The following is a 20,627-nucleotide window of genomic DNA, read 5'->3' on the forward strand; positions in this document are numbered from 1 at the left end:
TGATTCTATCAGCTGGAAGGAAAACTATACCTAAAAAGGCAAAGTTTGAAATTCTCTCACTGCTTTAAATGAGGGTTTTTTTAAAGATCCATCCCAATACATCTTCCTTAAATAAACTGGGATTTACTTGAATAGAGCTACCTCCTACAAATCTTCTCTAAGGAAGGCAGGCAGTTTTTTCTGGCTATGGAAACAACAGTGTATTTTAAAGCCATGAAAACAGAGTGAGGCTGCCAACTGTGAGAGTCCTGGAAGCGGAGCTGCACCAGCACAAGACCACAGTCAAAGGAAAGGGGACGGACAGACACTCTCGGCTTCCACACCCGGCCATTCCCTTCAGGTTGCTTATTCCCGGAATGCTGCCCCTGACACCTGACAGCTGCATCCGTGCGGAGCCAGGGCTAGAAGGTCCAGGAGAAACTCGTGCCACGAGAAAAAACATGATCTCTCCGCCAGTGTGTCGTAAGAGTGGACCCCAAGCAGAGGAGTCCTTATGGCTCAGCAAGTGAAGGATCCTGCATTGCCGCTGCTGTGGTTCAGGTCACACTTGCGGCATGGCTTTGATGCACAGCCCAAGAGTTGCTCACCATCCTACAAGATGGCATCTCCACTGACAACCCTGCTTGTTAAGACATCCGAGTGGCTGATACAACATTGCTGGATCACTCCCATTTTGTAGCTGCCAAGTTCACAGTGATCCCACATACACATGCAAGCATCCATTTCACAAACCTTCAAGGTCGTCATGATGAAGCATTTATTTAGTTAAATATGCAATATTTTAATATACACTACTTTCCCATTTACGGTTGGTAGAGTATTCTGATTTGTTTCAAATTCTGCAGAGTAACATATAGTGTCTATGAATTTATTTCAAAAGAATTAAAGATGGCATCAGGAAAGCTTCATTATAAAATGGGAATGTACTGGAGTTCCCTGGTAGCTTTGTGGGTTAAGGATCCAGCATTGTAACTCTGTGGCTTGGGTCACTGCTGTGGCATGGGTTTGATCCCTGGTCTGGGAACTTCCACATGTCCTGAGTGAGGCCTAATTAATTAATTAATTAAAAATATGAATGTATTTTTGTATGTTTTAAATTATTTATTATATTAAATGCTTCTACAGTTTTAAACGTATAAAATATATCAAATAAACAACTAGAAAACAGAAGAGAGTACCAGTTCCTGCAATATGGGAGGTTAGATTCTCTAAATGTCTGTGACTGAAATATCTAAAATACCAGATACCACACCTTTTAAAATGGATCCAAATGACGTGAATGTCAAACCAAGAATTCAGAAAGTAAACCAAAAACATTGAAAGTAAGAGACCAATAGAGGCTGACTTCTGTTACAGATTTTAACTTTCCATTTGATGACTATACAGGGAACAGGGGACCCACCAAAAGGGAAAAAATATGAGATAATACTTCTCAAATAAATTAGGGACTAAGAACGGCTATACCTCATCATTTAAGAGCATGAAAACCCATTAAAGAGAAAAAAGAAATACCCGTCTTGAACTTGATACCAAGAGGTAGGAGAAATTTTTTAAATGACTCCTTTAAAAATTAGCAACCACAGGCAAACCATCACCAGAGTTTCTGGCCCAAATTAACACTTAACGGTGTGTTCTAGAAAACCTCAAGAAGAGAATCCTATTTAAAGTGGTCCCAGAGGCCATCACCACCTGAACCCACTGATCAATCTTAGTATCACTTGTTGTAGGACAACAAAATATTAGGATATTTATATCCTGATTTTACACGCTCAGAGCATCACCTATGAAGTATTCAAACCGTGTCAGTCAGTAGTGATGTGTAACAACAAACCACCCCAAACTTAGTGGCCTAAAGCTACCAGCATGTATTACGCTCACAAAGTTTGGTAAGGAATTTGGACAGAGTACAAAAGAGAATGCTTGTCTTCATCCCGATGTCTCTACAGATTCAGCTGGAAGACAGCTGACGGTCACCAGACAACCTGGGGCTGAGACCATTTGGAGGTTTCTTCACTCAATGGGAGGGTCATGACCCCTCCACTAAACAGAAGCAATGACCTAGATGTTGGGGACATGATTTACAACAATCATAAACAAAAAGGTTTAACTTCAAGCCTTTGGATCTAACTTGCAATTTACAGGAAACAGAGGGGATAGATGAATACATTAAGCCCTATCAAGGGAAAATAATCAGACAAAGCCATTTCACAGGACAAATGACTCAGTTTTTTCAACATGCCAAAGGCATGCATGGGGATGGGGTAAGGGAGAACTGTTCCAGATGAAAAGACTTAAGAACCAAACCAAGGCATTAACCTTGTTTGAATTCTGCACAAAACAAATGAACTATAAAGGCATTCTGAAGACAAGTGGGGATATCTGAATATGGCTAGGTTAGTAAATCAAAGAAATTATGGTGTCATTTGAGTGCTCATTCTATCATTTATTTATCAGCCTATTAGGAATTTTGTAGGAGTTACCATCATGGCTCAGTGGTAACGAATCTGACTTAGTATCTATGAGAACACGGGTTCAATCCTTGGCCTCACTCAGTGGATTAAGGATCTGGCATGGCCGTGAGCTGTGGTGTAGGTCGAAGACGTGGCTCAGATCTAGCGTTGCTATAGCTATGCCACAGGCTGGCAGCTACACTCCAATTCGACCCATAGCCTGAGAACCTCCATAAGCTGTGGGTGCGGCCCTAAAAAGATTTTTTTTTGAAAAATAAAACTTGGAGTTCCCACTGTGGCGCAACAGGATCTGCAGCATCTCTGGAGCACTAGTGCAAAAGTTTGATCCCTGGCCTGGTGCAGTAGGTCAAAGGATCCAGTGTTGCCACAGCTGCAGCGTAGGTGGCAACTGCAGCTCAGATCTGATCCCTGGCCCGGGAACCCCATGTGCCTTGGGGGTGGCCAACAAAGGGGAAAAAAACCTTAACAAAATAAAATAGAAAATATGATTCCTGATGACTAGTATCCACAGGTGATTGGCAAAAGCATACACAATCTTTCTGAGAGAACAGAACACAAAAGCAGGCCTCAATAAAACTGTCTTTAAAAATAATAATGAAGAGAAGAAAATTCTCCCAACCAAAAGAGAACAAAAATAATGCACATTAAAAACTGAGAGATTCAGCCAAAGCACTACTTATGAGGAAACTTTTTAGTCTTATATTTGGCTTCATCAGACAAAAAGCAAGACATATCCAAAGTAAGAACAGAATTTAATTAAACTTAGGAAATGTATTAGAGAGGACAATAACCAAATTTGCTTTGTAAAAGCAAACCACTGGTAGGATTTATCAAGGATAAAAAAGAAGGAAGGAATAGCATTATGAATTCAAATTCCTTAACTCTGCATGTTATAAAAATTAAAGAGATGAGGCTATCATGAACTTTGTTAATAAACTTGAAAAAGTTGATGAAATGTGTAAGTATACAGGAACATACCTAAGCAAAAAGCTGACTCGAAGAATTTGCTAACCTGAATATGCCTATATTCAGAAAAGAAATAAAATCAAAAGTCAAAAATCAGAAATGAGACAAAAGCTAAAAATCAAGGCCTACACAATCTTTTATGGTTTTATAGACACTTCTACCAAACAATTCCAAAAGCAGTTAATTCCAAACTTCTAATACACAGTCCCCCAGTAAGTTTAAAAGGGGATTAGACTCCAACTCATTTTACAAAACTCCACCATACACATACCAAAATCTCACAAGGATAGTTACGGTCCAATTCCTTTCATGAACAATGACTCAAGAAACCTAAATAAATGTCAGCAAACTGAATTCAGTGATGTACAAAAAGATAACATACCATGAAGCTGGGTTTATTCTAGAATGCATGTTTGGTTTAACACTTTAAAAACAAAAAGTAATATATCCCAATAACAGATTGTAAGTGAAAAACAAAGTGATCATCCCAACAGACATAAAAAGATACAGCATCCATTCATGACATATTTGTAGCAAATTGGAAAAAGAAGGGAACTTCCTTGTCTAATGTGGGCAGCTACAAAGAAAAAAAAAGAGTAAACATTATATTTAATGATGAAATGCTGAAAGCCTTCTTTTAAATTAGAGATAATACAAAAACGGATGGTCCTTGCAAATAATGCACTGAAGAAGCTGGTTTCCAGGAGGACAAAAAAGAAGGGAGTTTTTTTTTTTAATTTGAGAAAATCTTAAGAGAACTAGTAAGTCGTTAGAGCTAAGAGAAATAATAAGAAATTAAAGATTGACTGGATAAAAAATTTAATATATCTAGTATATTTTTGTACATACCTGTAACAATGAGAAAAATATACTATAATAAAAATTAAAAAAATAAAAAATAAGACTAAGGTATATAATAGCAACAAAAATATAAAGTACATAGGAATGCTTCTTTAAAAAACACAATTCTTTTTGAAGAATGTTATAGAAGAAATCAAAAGCTACCTAAACAAATGGAAAGAAATGGAGAGAGAAGTCATTCAGGAAGAGGAAGGGTGGTGTGGTGGTACTGTGAGAAGAAAAGGAAAAGTGGCCCTAAGAACCAGTGGACTGGAGCAGCAGTAAGCAGTGCTGAAAGCAGGTTTGGACGAGGCCACTTTTTGACAACAAAAGTGACTAAACATCTTCCTCTTCTTACTAACACTGTCATTCTCTAAGTGGCTGGTGCTTCTTTACCAATGACAAAGCCCGGCTGTACTTCAATCCTGCCTCATGGGCCAAATGCACCCAGCTAATCATCAAATGCCCCGGGCTTCCTGGAAGCAGCCAGTGTTGACTGGCCCTCACTCCCCCTCCTTTTTAGAACCATCCAGTACATACCCTAACCCTCTAAACCTCCCAACTCCACATCTTCCATGAGGCTGCTCAGGAGTATGCTCTCGCTGGCCCGCAGCAACCCAGAACAAATCCAACTTGCTTTGTTACAAGTGTGTTGCTAATTGTTCAAATGAGGTGCTTTTTGTTTTACTCTTAATATAAATATCACTGTTTCATAGAAAATGACCAAGGTACAATGACAAATAAAAAGATCCCATTAATCTCATCCCAATAAAAATAAAAAAGACAAAATTCATAGGAAAAAGCAGGGTAAGAAATGAAAAATTTGTATGGAAAATAAGCAAATCTCCAAGAGAACACTGAAAAGAGTGAGTAATGAAGTAATGAGTAATGAAGGCATGTCAACCCTACCAGATACTAAAAAATAATAAAAATGGTAGAGTAGTGGTATATTACTAGAAAAACTGATGGAAAAGAATAAAAATCCCAGAATAACCTCAAATGCTGTACCTAAAGGAATTAAACAAATAATAAAAGTAGGGAAAGATAACTGTTATAGTTAATTTTATATGTCAACTTGGAAAGTGTTTTTAGATGAAATTAACACTTAAATCAGTGACCTTCTGTCTCCTAAGGCAATAGAAATAAAAACAACTGCGACCTAATCAAACTTATAAGCTTTTGTACAGCAGAGGAAACCACAAACAAAACAAAAAGATGACCTAGAGAATGGGAGAAAATATTTGCAAAGCATGCAACCAACAAGAGCTTAATTTCTAAAATACAGAAACAGCTCATATAGTTCAGTAAAAAAAAAAACTCCAAATGAGGAGTTCCTGTTGTGGCACAGTGGAAACAAATCTGACTAGGAACCATGAGGTTGCAGGTTCAATCCCTGGCCTTGCTCAGTGGGTTAAGGATCCAGCGTTGCCGGGAGCTGTGGTGTAGGTCGCAGACACAGCTCAGATCTGGCATTGCTGTGGCTGTGGTGTAGGCCAGCATCGGTAGCTCCAATTAGACCCCTCGCCTGGGAACCTCCATATGCCGCCATTGCAGCCCTAAAAAGCAAACAAACAAACAAAAAACAAATAACAAACAAGCCAACCAAAAAATAAGCAGAAGACCTAAATAGACATTTCTCCAAAGAAGAAAAGACACGTGAAAAAATGCTCAACATTACTAATTATTACAGAAATGCAAATCAAAACGACAATGAAGTACCAGTCAGAAATGCTATCATTAAAAAGTCTATAAATGGAGTTCCCGTCGTGGCTCAGTGGTTAACGAATCAGACTAGGAACCATGAAGTTGCAGGTTTGATCCCTGGCCTTGCTCAGTGGGTTAAGGATCCGGCATTGCCGTGAGCTGTGGTGTAGGTCGCAGGCATGGCTTGGATCCCGTGTTGCTGTGGCTCTGGTGTAGGCCAGCGGCTACAGCTCTGATTAGACCAATAGCCTGGGAATCTCCATATGCCACAGGAGCAGCCCTAGAAAATGCAAAAAGACCAAAAAAAAAAAAAAAAAGTCTACAAATAACAGGATGTGGAGAAAAGGGAATCCTCTACACTGTTGGTGGGAATAAAAAAAGGTAAAACCACTATGAAAAACAGTACACAGGCTTCTCAGAAAACCAAGGATAGGCTTACCATATGATCTAGCAATTCCACTCCTGGGCATATATCCAGACAAAACTATAATTCAAAAAGATACAGGCATCCCTATGTTCAAAGCAGCACTGTTCCCAATAGCCAAAACACAGAAGCAACCTAAATCTCCACTGACAGATGAATGGGTAAAGAAGATATAGTACATGTATACAATGGAATACTACTCAGCCATAAAAAAGAACACAATAATGCCATTCACAGCAACATGGACGGAACTAGAGATTATCATACTAAATGAATTAAGTCAGAAAGAGAAAGACAAATACCATATGATATTACTTATATGTGGAAGCTAAAAAATGCCAACAAACTGATCTATGAAACAGAAACTGATCTATGAACAAACTGATCTATGAAACAGAAATAGACTCACTGACAGAGAACAAACTTATGGTTGCCAAGGGGAAAGGGTTGGGGGAAGGCTGGAGTGGGAGGCTGGGTTAGTAGATATGAACTATTATACATGAAGGGGATAAATAATATCCTACTGTATAGCAGAGAGAACTGTATTCAGTGTCCTCTGATAAACAATAATGGAAAGGAATATTAAAAGAGAGAGTGTGTGTGTTTACATACATACAGCATTGTAAATCAACTATATTTCAATTCAAAAGTTAAATAAAGTGGTGACCTCCAGTAGACTACCCTCCATAATGTGGGTGAGCCTCATCCAATCAGTTGAAGACCTGAACAGAACAAAAAGACCAAGCAAGGGGGTTGTTCTCCCGCAGTCTGACTTCATGCTTTGTTGCCACGATCGGCTCTCCTGGGTCTCAGCCTGCCAGCCCACATTCAGTTTTGGACTTGCCAGCCTCCATACCTGTTTGAGTCAATTCCTTATAAATCTCTTTATCCTGACCAAAAGGCTGTATATACGTACACATATATACATTTTGTTTCTCTCACGAGACCTAATACAATAGCTTATACAAGAAAAGTGACTTAACCAAGTGGCCATCTAGGGAAAAAAAAAAAATTAAGTTGGATTAAATCTCTCTCCATAGTGTGGGATAAGTGAAATACAGAGATGAATCTATGGAAATACTACAAAATAACATGAGTTCCTTTGTAACTTCAGAGTACGGAAGGTTCATACTCTCACTAAAAAGAAAATCCAGCTATCACAAAAGTAAAGACTGATAATTTTGACCAAATAAAAACTTTTAAAAATTCAAAAAGCCCTTCTGCACCCCCCCCAAATGGTACCATAATCAATGTCAAAAGACAAATGACAAGATGGAGAAGGGTTGTCAATAACTCTTATCATTCACTGAGGTCAATGATACACGTCCCTAATACACCCAGTTTTTATGAATCAATGTTTAAGAGGCCAACAATTGAATAGAAAAATTCAAGATTAAAAGATAAGAATTACAGTCCAAAAAATAAGGTAAGGTAAACACTTTTAAATGTATGATGTTAAACATCATTTATAACAAGACAAATACAAGTTAAAACTAATTATCAGACTGCAAAAATCCAGAAGCGGAGTTCCCGTCGTGGCACAGTGGTTAACGAATCCGACTAGGAACCATGAGGTTGTGGGTTCGGTCCCTGCCCTTGCTCAGGGGGTTAACGATCCGGCGTTGCCGTGAGCTGTGGTGTACGTCGCAGACGTGGCTCGGATCCCGAGTTGCTGTGGCTGTGGTGTAGGCCGGTGGCTACAGCTCCGATTCAACCTCCACATGCCACGGGAGCGGCCCAAGAAATAGCAAAAACACAAAAATAAAATAAAATAAAATAAAAATCCAGAAGCTTCTTAAAACCATGCCCACTGGCACAAGTGTAGGTATCAATGGTGGGAGTATAGATTGGTACAAACCCTGAGAGGAACAATCTAGCTATATTTGCCAAAATTACAACTGCATATATCCAATGACACAGCCAGGAATTTATCCTACAGATATACTCAAACATTTATTAAATGACATATGAAAAACATCATAGCAGTATTGTTTCAACTGCAAATAACTAAAAATAATCTAAATGCCCATCAGAAGATAACTAGGTTAAATACATTATGATATGTCCATAAAACAAAATGAAGCTATAAAAAAGAAAGGAGGATTGCTTTATGTACTCCTTTGGAAAGATCCACAGAAAATAAATTTCAGTGGGTGAGGAAGGGGAATGACAAGAATAGAAGAATGTTTATAGTACATTACAGTGTGCAAACATTTGTGTAAAAATAGGGTAAACAATTAAAATTGGTATATTTTGCTTCTTTGTATAAAGAAACTAAAGAGCTTGCTGTACAGTGGGAACATAAAAAAAAAAAAAGATGGCATTGTGTAAAATAAAATTCATGTCTTCTTATCCTAAAAAAAAAAAAAAAGAAAAGAAAAAAAAAGAAAGAAACTAAAGAGGAGTTCCCATCATGGCTCACTGGGAACTCCTCTGAGTTCCCTGGACTTGCTCAGCAGGTTAACGATCCGGCATTGCCATGATCTGCGGTGTAGGTTGAAGACATGGCTAGAATCTAGAGTTGCTGTGGCTGTGGTGTGGGCCGGCAGCTGTAGCTCCAATTGGACCACTGGCCTGGGAACCTCCATGTGCCAAGGGTGCTGCCCTAAAAAAACAAAACAACAACAACAAAAAGCTAATTTTAAAAAATCTGACCTGATTTTGAAAATATTCTAGTGCTTATTTTTACTTTGTTTTGGGATAGATTTGGGGAGTGACTATTCTGATTTTGTAGGTGTTTATACGTAAAATGCTGGATCTATTTTCCTAGAGAAACTTTCCAAATTTATTTGACCATACAACTCCCTGAAAACCAAAACTGTTCTGTCAAATCAGACCCTCTGATTAGGCCATCTAAATTAAATGTATCCAATTTCCACTTCGTTGTCTCAAAATGAGTTTGCTGAAACTTAAAAAATATTTAGACATTCTATAGTTAGGGAGTATGAAAACATGAAAAAAAAACTTCTAATATACTTTGAGAAAAATGGGTTTTTTCTCAGAATATATGGCAAATGACAATACATACATCAAGGAGGTGTTTGGGTTTTTTTGTTTTTGTTTTTGTTTTTTTGGTGGACTGCACCTGCAGCATGCAGAAGTTCCCAGGCCAGGGATTGAACCTGACTCACAGCAGTGACAATGCTGGATCCCTAACCTGCAGAGTCACCAAGGAACACCAAGTAGTCATTTTTATACAATATTTCCTGACATGTAAGTTATTGTATTAAAGTCAATAAAATGGTAATATCAATCAAAGCATAAAATAGTCCTAAACTAAGCACATTAAAATAGCATTCATTAAAATAAGATTTTACCAGTAGTATGCTTTAAATATTTAAATATGAAGGATATTAAATAACTAATTGCCATGTGGAAGAAGTCATCAGTGAATGCTTCATAAAGGAAGTAAATTTTGAACTTGGTCTTGAAGGAAATGACAGGCACTCAGAATCTTTAATCAAATTGGTTTTACAATCAGAGATTCATTTTATCACACTAAAGTAAAATGAGTAATGTAATCTCTCTATGAAGTCCTTCTTAAACTTTGATGATATGACAAAACATTCTGTCTACAGAGAAGTTCAATAAGGCTCTGAAAGCTCATGAAAAAGCCTATAACCTTATATCTCATTAAACCTAGATACCAGTCTCTCTCACTTAAAAGAAATGGCACTGAAAGGTTATTTAATTTTCCCTCATTTTAATAAAAGACCAGACTAAGTAACTTTGAAACAATGTACATCCCTACCTCTATAAATTGCTATATATACCGAAATTTTGAAAACATAGATTCAAAAAACAAGATTCTATAGGCTCTTCTAATGTCAGCTATTGTTTTAACATGTTTTGTGTAAAGACATAAACTCTTTGGAACTCTTAAATAAAAGTCATATGGGAAAAGCTTCCAAAGAACATAAGAAAATACTTAAGAAATCAGTTGAATTTATTAAAGTTAAGCATCATATATTTATATATTTTACTTAGCATTAACAATCTCTCCAGGCTGTGTAAAAAGCACTTAAAAAACTAAATAGTCAATGCCACTGTCTTCCCTGCTCTTCACCGCCCCACCTCACAAAAAAGAAAGAAGAGAGCAAAATATAAAATGCAAGGTTACATTGTAATGCTCATGAGTGGAAGTGCTACGGAAGTTTTATCTCAATGTAGAGAATAGGTCCTACCCTCATGATTCCTTTTAATATTACTCAATAACAGTCTCTAAAACAAGATGAAACTAAATCACTGTACCAAATGCATATGTATTATTTTTCTGCAAATCATGTAAGCTGAAATACCCAATAACCTAAAAGAGTATTTAATGAGGCTAATTTAAACTAGAAACTGTTTCACATACTGAAAGTACATGATTCCCTTTAGTATTTTAATATATTATAATTGAAGTGATTATCTGTTTATAAGCTAGTTTAAGAAGAATAACACTGCCAAAGGCAACAATGTTTTGATATAGTAGCACTCACCATTAAAAAGAAAACAAATCAAAAGAAAGCTTAAGATAAAGATACCATGTATGTGCCAACAAGCAAGATTAAATGATCAATAAAACCATTTTCCTGAATAAGCCTCAACAAACTGACAGAGCACTTTCTTTAAATATTCAGAACACAAACGACAAAGAACATGAAATGACTGACATTTTCTGCTGTCACTAACCAGTAATGTAAGAAGCTATTAAACGAATGATTCTTCCCACTCTTCAATCTCAAACATTCATTCATAAACAAACAGTGCAGGTTACAGTTTTGCATTTTCTCAAAACTACAAATTTTCCCACTGAAAACATAAATTTTTTAAATGGAACAGGAAGATGTCTCAGAACCGTTTTGGCCTTTGAACACAGAACAGGGGCCTGGGGACCAGGAGCTGTGCTCACCTGCTGTGGCTGGTACCTCTGCTGGGACTGGGATGGCAGATACTGCGCCTGCGGGGGAAGGTGCGGAGGCTGTGGCTGCTGGTTGTAGTAAGGCTGCTGGCCCTGCTGGCAGTAACCACTCACACCTTGCTGTCCATACTGAGGGGGCATCTGTCAAGAAGTCAAGCAGGGCAAGTGAGAAAGTCAAAATGTGCAATTCACTGAAATGAAATATGGTTTCAATTCGGCGACATGAAGTGGGTTCTTTGCTAAGCAACTGAATTCAGTATTTTTAATATTCTCTCCATTAGATAAGTGGGCAAACTGCCTTCTCATACTATCAATGAAGGGAAAAACTTAACCTTGCTTTAAAAAATAAAATTTTATCAAATAATTTCACAAAAATAAGGGGGGGGGAGGCTCCTGATATTTTAAAAAATAGCCTCTGCTAAGAAAGCCAAGAAGCACTATGCTAATCCATTCTCATGCAACACTCATATGCAAATGAACTCCAACCCAAGTTCACTAATATTTTGTAGGATACTTGTGGTTTGGGGGCATGTTTGTTTCAACTAAGGTCAGAATGCCCCAATTACATTTGTAGCAAACACCAGTTTACATTAGCAATTCCATTTACTGTTTTCACTAAAAAGAAACAACATTGCTTTACAATCAAAGAAACCCTTTTAGAAAACAATACTATGTATATCAAACAATATAACCATCAATATGAATTTCTGAAGGAAAGACATTCATGGCTATTCAAGGACAGTATTTTCCAAGTTGATAAAACAGTTAATGATGTCAAGCAAGGTGTACTGTATTGCAAATACCTGGGATACAGACAAAATGACCGAAAATGAGTCTTCTCCCTCTCTAATTTATACAAAGCTAAAATTTCTTGAAATTACTGCTTTAAAAAAAAAAAAAAAAGTCCCTCCACATGCAGTAAATGCACCATTGATGATATGATAGTTTTTGATGCTCTTTCAAATGAGAAATCTATTGACTGTTTTTGTTTGTTTTTTTTTTTCCAACTGGGAGAGAGAACAGGAGAGGGAAAGAAAAACAAGTTATCGGAATGGCATTGCTGGAAAGAATGGTGAAGTCAGTTAATACCACAATATGGTCCATTTAAGAACTCCAAGAACTTGAGCCCCTTAAGCTCACATGCTTAAGAATTCAGTCATCAGTTCCAGATACACACCTAAAAAAAGAAGTCACTATAGAATACTGAATGAAGGGAACAGGAATAAAGAGGAAAATATGAAACACTTTGCCTCTAAGACCAATTAGCACAGCAATTTGTAACATATACAATGAAGAAAAAGGGAAAAATAGAAAAAGCTAAAGTTCACATCCCTAGTGCCCCAATCTAGATTATTTTCAAGCTGTTGGCAATGATGACAAAACATTGGGCCACAAGAGTTTATAAATGGCTCACATCACACAGACCCTAAGTTAGTAGAACAGACAAGTTTGTACTGAAAACCACTCAACAGCACAGTTGAATTCTTTGCTTTTATTTATTTTACAGCTTGATATCTCATAATGAATGTATGTCCCTGCCATAAGCCAAGCCAAAGAATTTCCATAAAATACAACTCCACATGCTAGAATACCATATACTACCACAACACATATCCTTCCGTTCAGCACCCATATGTTTGATTTGATATCTAATACTATATTTCACACACAAGCATCTTTGCAGTTTGATTTGAAGCAGTTAGGATAACACTTTGCCAGTGTTAAAATGACTGTAAAACTCAGTCAACACAGCCAGTAATTCCCCTATGAATTGCACTTTAATATGTTGACTTTCTGGTTTACAGAAACCCTTACACACAATATGGAAGTGTTGGGGAAAGAGGGCTCTATTTTCTAAGCAAGACAACAAGAGGAGGAATAGTGCAGGAGTCTCCTAACACTAGAGCAGCCATGAACTTACTAGAATCTTGCACTATCTATTCCAACTCTGAAAAGCGTGGAAGGGAGGCAGGTAGAGTAGGTGTGAGTGTGAGCAAATCTTCAATGAATCCATAGCAACAATCTGGAGAACACAGCAAGCATCACAGGGGAAACCATCAAAGGCATCTGCTTGGGAGATTTTATTACTGTTATCCAGAATTAAAAACCAACCCATCCTTTTAGATACATGGTCTAATTAGTCAGTGCTAACTAACTGGCCCCTAACTCTCTGAAGAGCCTGGGATAACTTATGGTATAAGTTATAAGACCTGGGCCTAGGGCCAATTAACTGCATTTGGTTTACTGTCCTTACACAGGAGCCATGCCTGAATGGAGATTACTAAGTTCTAGTCTAGCTAAAGAATCTCTGCATTAGAAATAAATGAAATCCAAATCCAAGTCCTCCTACACCCCAGTTGTATGAATATGATTAATCACATAATGTATTTGTCTTACATCTCCCATCTGCAAAATGGGGCTACCTCCTCTATTAATTCATATTAATATTACAACCTGTAATATAATAATCCTACCTGGAATTCTATACTATTCTATTATTACTTATTAAACAAAAGTTGTAGTAGTATCTCTAAAATATTATTTCCTAGCCAGTGCCTTTAAAAAAAACCAATTTCTAAATATAATACTCCAGTTGTCAGGAACTAGTCTTAATTTTTTAAGGACCAATAATGTTTTGATTTAATCAAGATAAATTTAGATGTAGGGCTCTCAAAGATCTGTTATATGCTTTTGTGACATCTTAGGCCAAACAGTCACTGTTACAAAACCTAAATCAAAGGGTAGAGCCCTAATACCTGGAATGCCCCTAAGCCTCCTGCACAAGCCCCAGAGTAACTCTGGTCTCTCTCTGCCTGCCATCGAGGCACTCAGCCATTGTCACTCTGACAAATACCTTTAACACAATCTGCTGAGGACTGAGAAACCCACTCACTCGCTGTTATGAAGGCCCAAGGGACTGTCCATGAGGGCTACTGAGCTTTTATTTTATTGCCTCAAGTTTTGTGAAATCCATTTTGGCTACTGAGAGTCTTTTTGTTTATCTCTTAGTTCTCAACCACATTCAGGGTAAGTAAGATTACCAAACTGTTGGGTGCAAGTGAAATTTAACCAAGAATGAGAATTTCAGGAACCAAGTGCTAAGCACTGAGCACATAAAGCACTTTCAGCTCAGATGCTACCCCTTCTCTGACCTGCCCAACTGAAGCACAGCCCCAGCCACCACAATCCTCAGGCCATTTCTGATATGATTTTACCACAGGGGAGGGGATGAGATTTAGTCAGTTAACCCCTTATTTATGTGTTCATGTGTTTACTCTTTGTCCTCATCATTAAGCTGCACACTCCTACAATCAAGGTACACCTCCTGGAAGAGGCCTGCTACTCAATATTAACGTTCATGGAATTAAAAAAAAAAAAAATGAATGTTGTACAATGGACTACTAAATTCTTATCATTACATAAAATTTTAACTAATGCAGGAACTCATTATAAAACTGAAATCACCTGTACCACCCAAGTCTCTGATGCACATACGTCAGCTTCATCCAAGAGCCGAAAACACCACACCTCACGGTGACAGCAGCAGAGTGGCCTCGGCTATTACCTGCTAACCCTCTAAGTCACTAGCACCGTGCAAATGCTGATGTTTATCACTAAACTAAACCAAGTGGAAACCTCCAGAAAATGCCTAAGATCAGGGCTTTTCTGTTTCTTATTTTACAATAAGAAAAAAAAATTTACTTCTCTTCTAAATAAAGAAGATCTTCAAGTGGAACATGAGCACACACAGGAACAAAAAAATCTATTTCAATTTTCAAAGAAATATGAACGCTTTCAAATGTTACTGGAGAGGGAAAGTATACCTAAAAATGATTCATTTCAGTATTTATTTCAGGTAACCACGCTGATAAAGGACATGTCTGTTAACTTTCAAATCTCTCTATGGCGTTAAATGTGCAGAATTCTAGGCCTTACTTTACATTTGACTTTACCCTGAACTCTTTGCTCATTCGTCAAAAATGAAGAAATGATCAGGTTTATATTCTCTCCTTTTTTCTTTTTAAGAAGTTTTAGAAAGCAGTTTCCCCATTATGTTTCAAGGTGCACTGCCCTAGGACTCAGTTAATTCCTGTTGCAAACACAGACCCATCAAACACTCACATATGTCCCAGGAATAATCTTCAATCCAATACTATTTACAAGAGCCAGAAAGAGGACATAATCTAATTCTAACACAGCAGCTAAACGGGAAAGACAGATTTTGCTATAGTCATACATGGAATTCTGACCATGTAGAGGTCTAAAATGTAGAGGTCAGTGGCATTAAGTAGGTTCACACTGTTGTGCCACCATCACAACTACCCATCTCCAGAATCTCACCATCCCACAGTGGAATTCTATTTCCATTAAACAGTAACTCCCACTTCTACCTGGTAACCACTACATTGCTTTCTGTCTCTGTGACTTTGGCTAGTCTAGTTTCCTCATATAGATATAACCATACAATACTTGTTCTTTTGTGTCTAGCTTATTTCACTTAGCTTAATACCGCAAAGGTTTATCCATGTTATGGCATGTATCAGAATTTCATTCCTTTTTAAGACTGAAAAAGACTCCATTTTAAGACTATACTACATTTTGTTCATCCAGATATCCACCGTGGACACCTGGGCTGTTTCTTTTAATGTTCATGAAAAATTACTGCTATGAAAATGGGCATACGAATAACCTATTTAAGTCGTTATTTTACTTCTTTTGGAAATACAGCCAGAAGTGGAACTGCTGGGTCATACGGTAGTTCTATGTTTAATTTTTTGAGGAACTGCCATACGGCTTATCACAGCAGCAGTACCATTTTTAATTCCTGCCAGCAGTACACAAAGGTTACAATTTCTCCACATACTTGAAAATACCTGAAAATTTCTGTTTGTTTTAGTAATAGCCATCCTAATGAGTGTGAAGTGGTGTCACTCGTTATGAGTTTGATTTTCAATTCCCTAATGACTGGTGATATTGAGCATCTTTCTCATGCTTATCAACCACTTGTTTATCTTACTTGGAAAAGTATATTCAAGTCTTGACCCATTTTTTAATTGGGTTGTTTGGTTTTTGTTGTAGGCGTGCTTTATATATTTTGGATATTAATGCCTTATATGATTCTTGATTTCAAATATTTTCTCCTCTTCTGCAGGCTGCCTTTTTGTTCTCTGATAAGAGTCCCTTGATGCACAAAAGTTTTAAAGTTTGACACAGTCCAATTTATCCATCTTTTCTTTTGTTGCCTTGCATCTGTTTCACATCCACGAAATCACTGCCAAACTTAACGTCATGAAGCTTTCTCCTATGTTTTCTTTTATGAGTTTTATAGCTTTAGCTCTTATGTTTTTAGGTCTGTGATGTAGTTTGAGTTAATTTTGGTATTTAGTGTAAGGTTAAGGGTCCAACTTCAGTCTTTTGAAAGACCCACTCTTGTTACTCCAGCATATAATTTTCCTTTCAGCTTGGGATCCTTTTGTTCTAAGTAGTACAGTTTGATTTGGTATCTACGCTTCTCTTCTGTATTAAATGTGCACAATTTAACACACTGTATGACCTGTTTACATGAGGTTTAAATACAGGGAAAATGAATTTATGGTGATAGGAATCACAACAGTGGTTGTGGGAATATAGGGACTAGCTAGAAAGAGGCACGAGGAAACTTCTGTGAGTGATGAATTATGGGGGTGGTGCTTTCATGAACGCATTCGTCAAAACTCACTGAACTGTCTACTTAAGTTCTGAGCATTTCATTGTGTATGAATTATATCTTGAACATAGGTATGTACACTTAATACTGAAGAAGGCATTCAAACATTTAACCCCACATTTTTTATAATATATCTATGTTAAACCATTCCTGCCTAGATGTAAATTTCCTAGTGGATAATTAAATAGTAATTATTCTTAGGGGAGTAACAGGGAGTTTCCATATTTCCAATTTATATAATTCTAAAATATTACACAGCAAATAATAATGAACAAGTCATGGTGAGTATGTAAATTCAACTATTTCAGGCAAGTCACAATATGTATACAAACAATGTCCATTCAACTCAGAATTCTACTTTTGAGAATTTATCTTAAGGAAAAATATGAAACAAGAGCACAAAGACATGTCTGGCAAGGAGTTCACCCTGCCTCCAGGACAGCACCCCGACTCAAAAATATGAAAACAGTTTAAATGTCTAAACGTACATCAACAGAGACTGGTTTAAAAGAGGGGGAGTAACGATATTTTATTTAAATAAAATATTACAGAGCCATTACAATTAATTAATCTAATTGCAGAGAAGCTATATTTAATAGCAAGGAAGTCATACAATGGATTATTGAGATGGGACTTAAGGGGTAGCAGATTATAAAACTATATATATATATATATTAAATATGAAAATCTGTGTATGTGTGGTGAGTAAAGAATTAACAAGCCTAGGACACACATCAAATGTCACGTATCATTTCTTAAACCGATTGTTGTTTTCCGTGAATTTAGGACTAAATGACATTTATTTTGAATATTGCTGTCTAAGAATTATATAAAAAAACCTATAACAATTTATATTTAATGGCAGAAAGCTCCTTAATTTTTAACTTGTTTTTCACCACGAATTTGAGCCCTTCTAGGTAAATTCTACAAAATGGGAAGGCAAAGAGCATAGTAAAAATCATGAGTTCACAAAAGCTACATGTTAGTCATTACCTCGGCAAATTCTGCTGGCTTCTGATTTCACAGAAAAAGCAAATGCTATTTTTCATGCATAAGAGACAGACCGAAAATTCCCCACAGCAAGGAACTCAGATGCTTAAGCTGATGTGTGGCTGAACCAACTGCCTGAGAAAATTTTATTATGTCAACATGTCCAGTCAAAAATAATGTGCTAGAAGGTAATAAATAAAGTTTACAAGGTCAAATTCTACAAATGCTCCACAATCTGCAGTCCCTTAAGCTAAGTTCCCAATTGAGACTTCTAAACAATTTACATGTTTTTTAAGTTCACTTTCTTATTTTAAAAAGAAATACAAATCCTGTCTTGGGCTTGTCTAAGGAAAAAAAAGAAACAAAAACAAAAACCTCCACAACTTCCTGAAATTATTCCTTCACGCTTGAAAGGTGAGAAACAATCAACACACACACACTGAGTGCTTACTGTATGCACTGTACACTGAAGCTCTTACGTTTGTTCAGATTTTGTCAAGCTTCCCTTCAGTAACAGAAAAAGACAATGTGAGGCTGAAGGAGTCAGCAAAGCAGTCAAGGGTCAAGCAGTGTCTAAACTCCAGAACAGGCTTGATGACCAACCACACAAACAAGCTCGTTACACAGCTCACGTTGCTATGGAGCCCACTTCCATTTCTGTCTGTGCCCTCGTTCCTAACAGATAACTTCCGGGCTATAAACACTGCTGCTGTTTAACAGACTGAAAAATACCCGAAATATCAGAGCACGCATTTAGCTTAAAAAAAATCTTTTTAACTCCTATCAGAAAATAGATGTACTTTTCAACTTGTGAAACGAAACTGCAAAGTTCTCATTTGTCATCAGCAATATCCTTTTCAATGACAAATTTTGCTTTCTAAAACTTCCTTAACCAGGTACACACAGTATAAGATTATACACATAATCAGTTGAAAATAACATAAATATTCGAACTCCTCTGTATTTAGCAAATCACAGCTTAATGAGCACTCGGTCAGACCAACATTCTCCAGAGTGAATGCTCTGCATTTGGCTGTGGGAACTAAATGGTAGTGCCTCTCATGACCTCAATTTCCAAAAGTCAGCGGTATGTCCTCAACAGCCTTTATTTCCTCTTCATCTCATGAATTTATTTATACCCTTCTTAAATTAATTTATTAAATTTATTTCTAGTCCATGCCACCTTCTGAAGGTAACAAGTTCTGGAATATTATTATCCATTTTGTAAAGTGGTACATCCTGTAGTTTTCATAAAATTAACTCCAAGTTTCAAGGAGTGCCCCCTAATGCTAGTACATGGAATCTGATTAACAAAGGTATGGTCATCCAGCACGAGCAAGGCTTTTTCTTTCTACCAGATCAGAGATTCCTTGTCAACTGCTATCTATCTCCCCACTCAATCCCTTGATTATTTGCGTTGCCTTACCTAAACTGCTGTCACTCTGTTAGTCTTTACTGCAGAAGAGCAGCTAAAATAGTGTAAATGATATCAAAGGCACAACAAGCACAGACATACATAAAAGTAAAATCACTTTTCTACTTACTTTTTAAAACAAACCACTAGTACACATTTTGTATTTTTCTCTGTCTCCTAACAGATGTTTTCACCTTTCTTTCCAGGTCAGCCAATTAGAGGAGGTTTTGTGTAAGTATTCATAAAACGCAGGCATTCACGGGCAGTAAATGCTTCCTCATTTACAACCAGTGTTAAGTCTCACTGTACACAAAATTAACACACAAGTGTATAATTGTAGTTTTATGCTCAAGTGCCCTAATTATGCACTTTAAAACACTTTTTTCCCAAGGATCCATGGAGGGCATTCGATATCACAGATCTATAAAGTCTACAGTGCTTTTCTGACAAAACAGAAGCATAACAAGAAGAAAATCCGCAGCTTCAGAAAGTATCCATATAAGTACAAGAGAATAGATTTCATTCTAAAATTTTACCTAAAAAAGGACATATTTCCAATTTATATGAATGGGAGGGGGTCTACCTAAGGGTAAAAGATTATTGATTCATATCACCTTTTTTTTTTTTTTGGTATTTTTCTAGGGCTGCTCCCACGACATATGGAGGTTCCCAGGCTAGGGGCTGAATTGGAACTGTAGCCTCCAGCCTACGCCAGAGCCACAGCAACGGGGGATCTGAGCCACGTCTGCAGCCTACACCACAGCTCACGGCAACACCGGATCCTTAACCCACTGGGCAAGGCCAGGGATCAAACCTGCAACCTCATGGTTCCCAGTTGGACTCATTAACCACTGAACCACGATGGAAACTCCCATATCACCTATTCTTGAAGAAAACAGAACCAGCATACCAAAACAAGTGGTCTAAGAGTTCCCTGGTGGCCTAGCAATTAAGGAAGGGTTCAGTGCTGTCACTGCCTGTGACTTGGGTTCCATCCCTGGCCCAAGAACATCTGCATAAAGCAGGTGTGGCAAAAAAAAAAAAAAAAAAAAAGAAAAAGAAACTCCAAAATATTTCCTGAATAGGAGTTCCTATCACAGCTCAGTGGTAACAAACCCAACTAGTATCCATGGAGATGCAGGTTTGATCCCTGGCCTAGCTCAGTGGGTTAAAGGATCCAGCATTGCTGTGAGCTGTGGTGGAAGTAG

General features: G+C 37.3%; 1 protein-coding gene across 8 annotated transcripts in view; it reads right to left on the reverse strand.

Annotated features, from left to right (window-relative positions):
* The window catches only part of ARID1B (AT-rich interaction domain 1B), a 439,972-nt gene that overhangs the window by 298,878 nt on the left and 120,467 nt on the right, over nucleotides 1-20,627 (reverse strand). For all 8 annotated transcript variants that reach the window (XM_047769863.1, XM_047769862.1, XM_047769858.1 and 5 more), the window contains exon 3: nucleotides 11,300-11,449. In XM_047769863.1, the coding sequence (XP_047625819.1) occupies nucleotides 11,300-11,449 (150 nt within the window). The remainder of the gene's footprint in view (nucleotides 1-11,299; nucleotides 11,450-20,627) is intronic.

This window comes from Phacochoerus africanus, chromosome 2 (genome assembly GCF_016906955.1).
Source record: "Phacochoerus africanus isolate WHEZ1 chromosome 2, ROS_Pafr_v1, whole genome shotgun sequence".
Classification (NCBI taxonomy): Eukaryota; Metazoa; Chordata; class Mammalia; order Artiodactyla; family Suidae; genus Phacochoerus; species Phacochoerus africanus.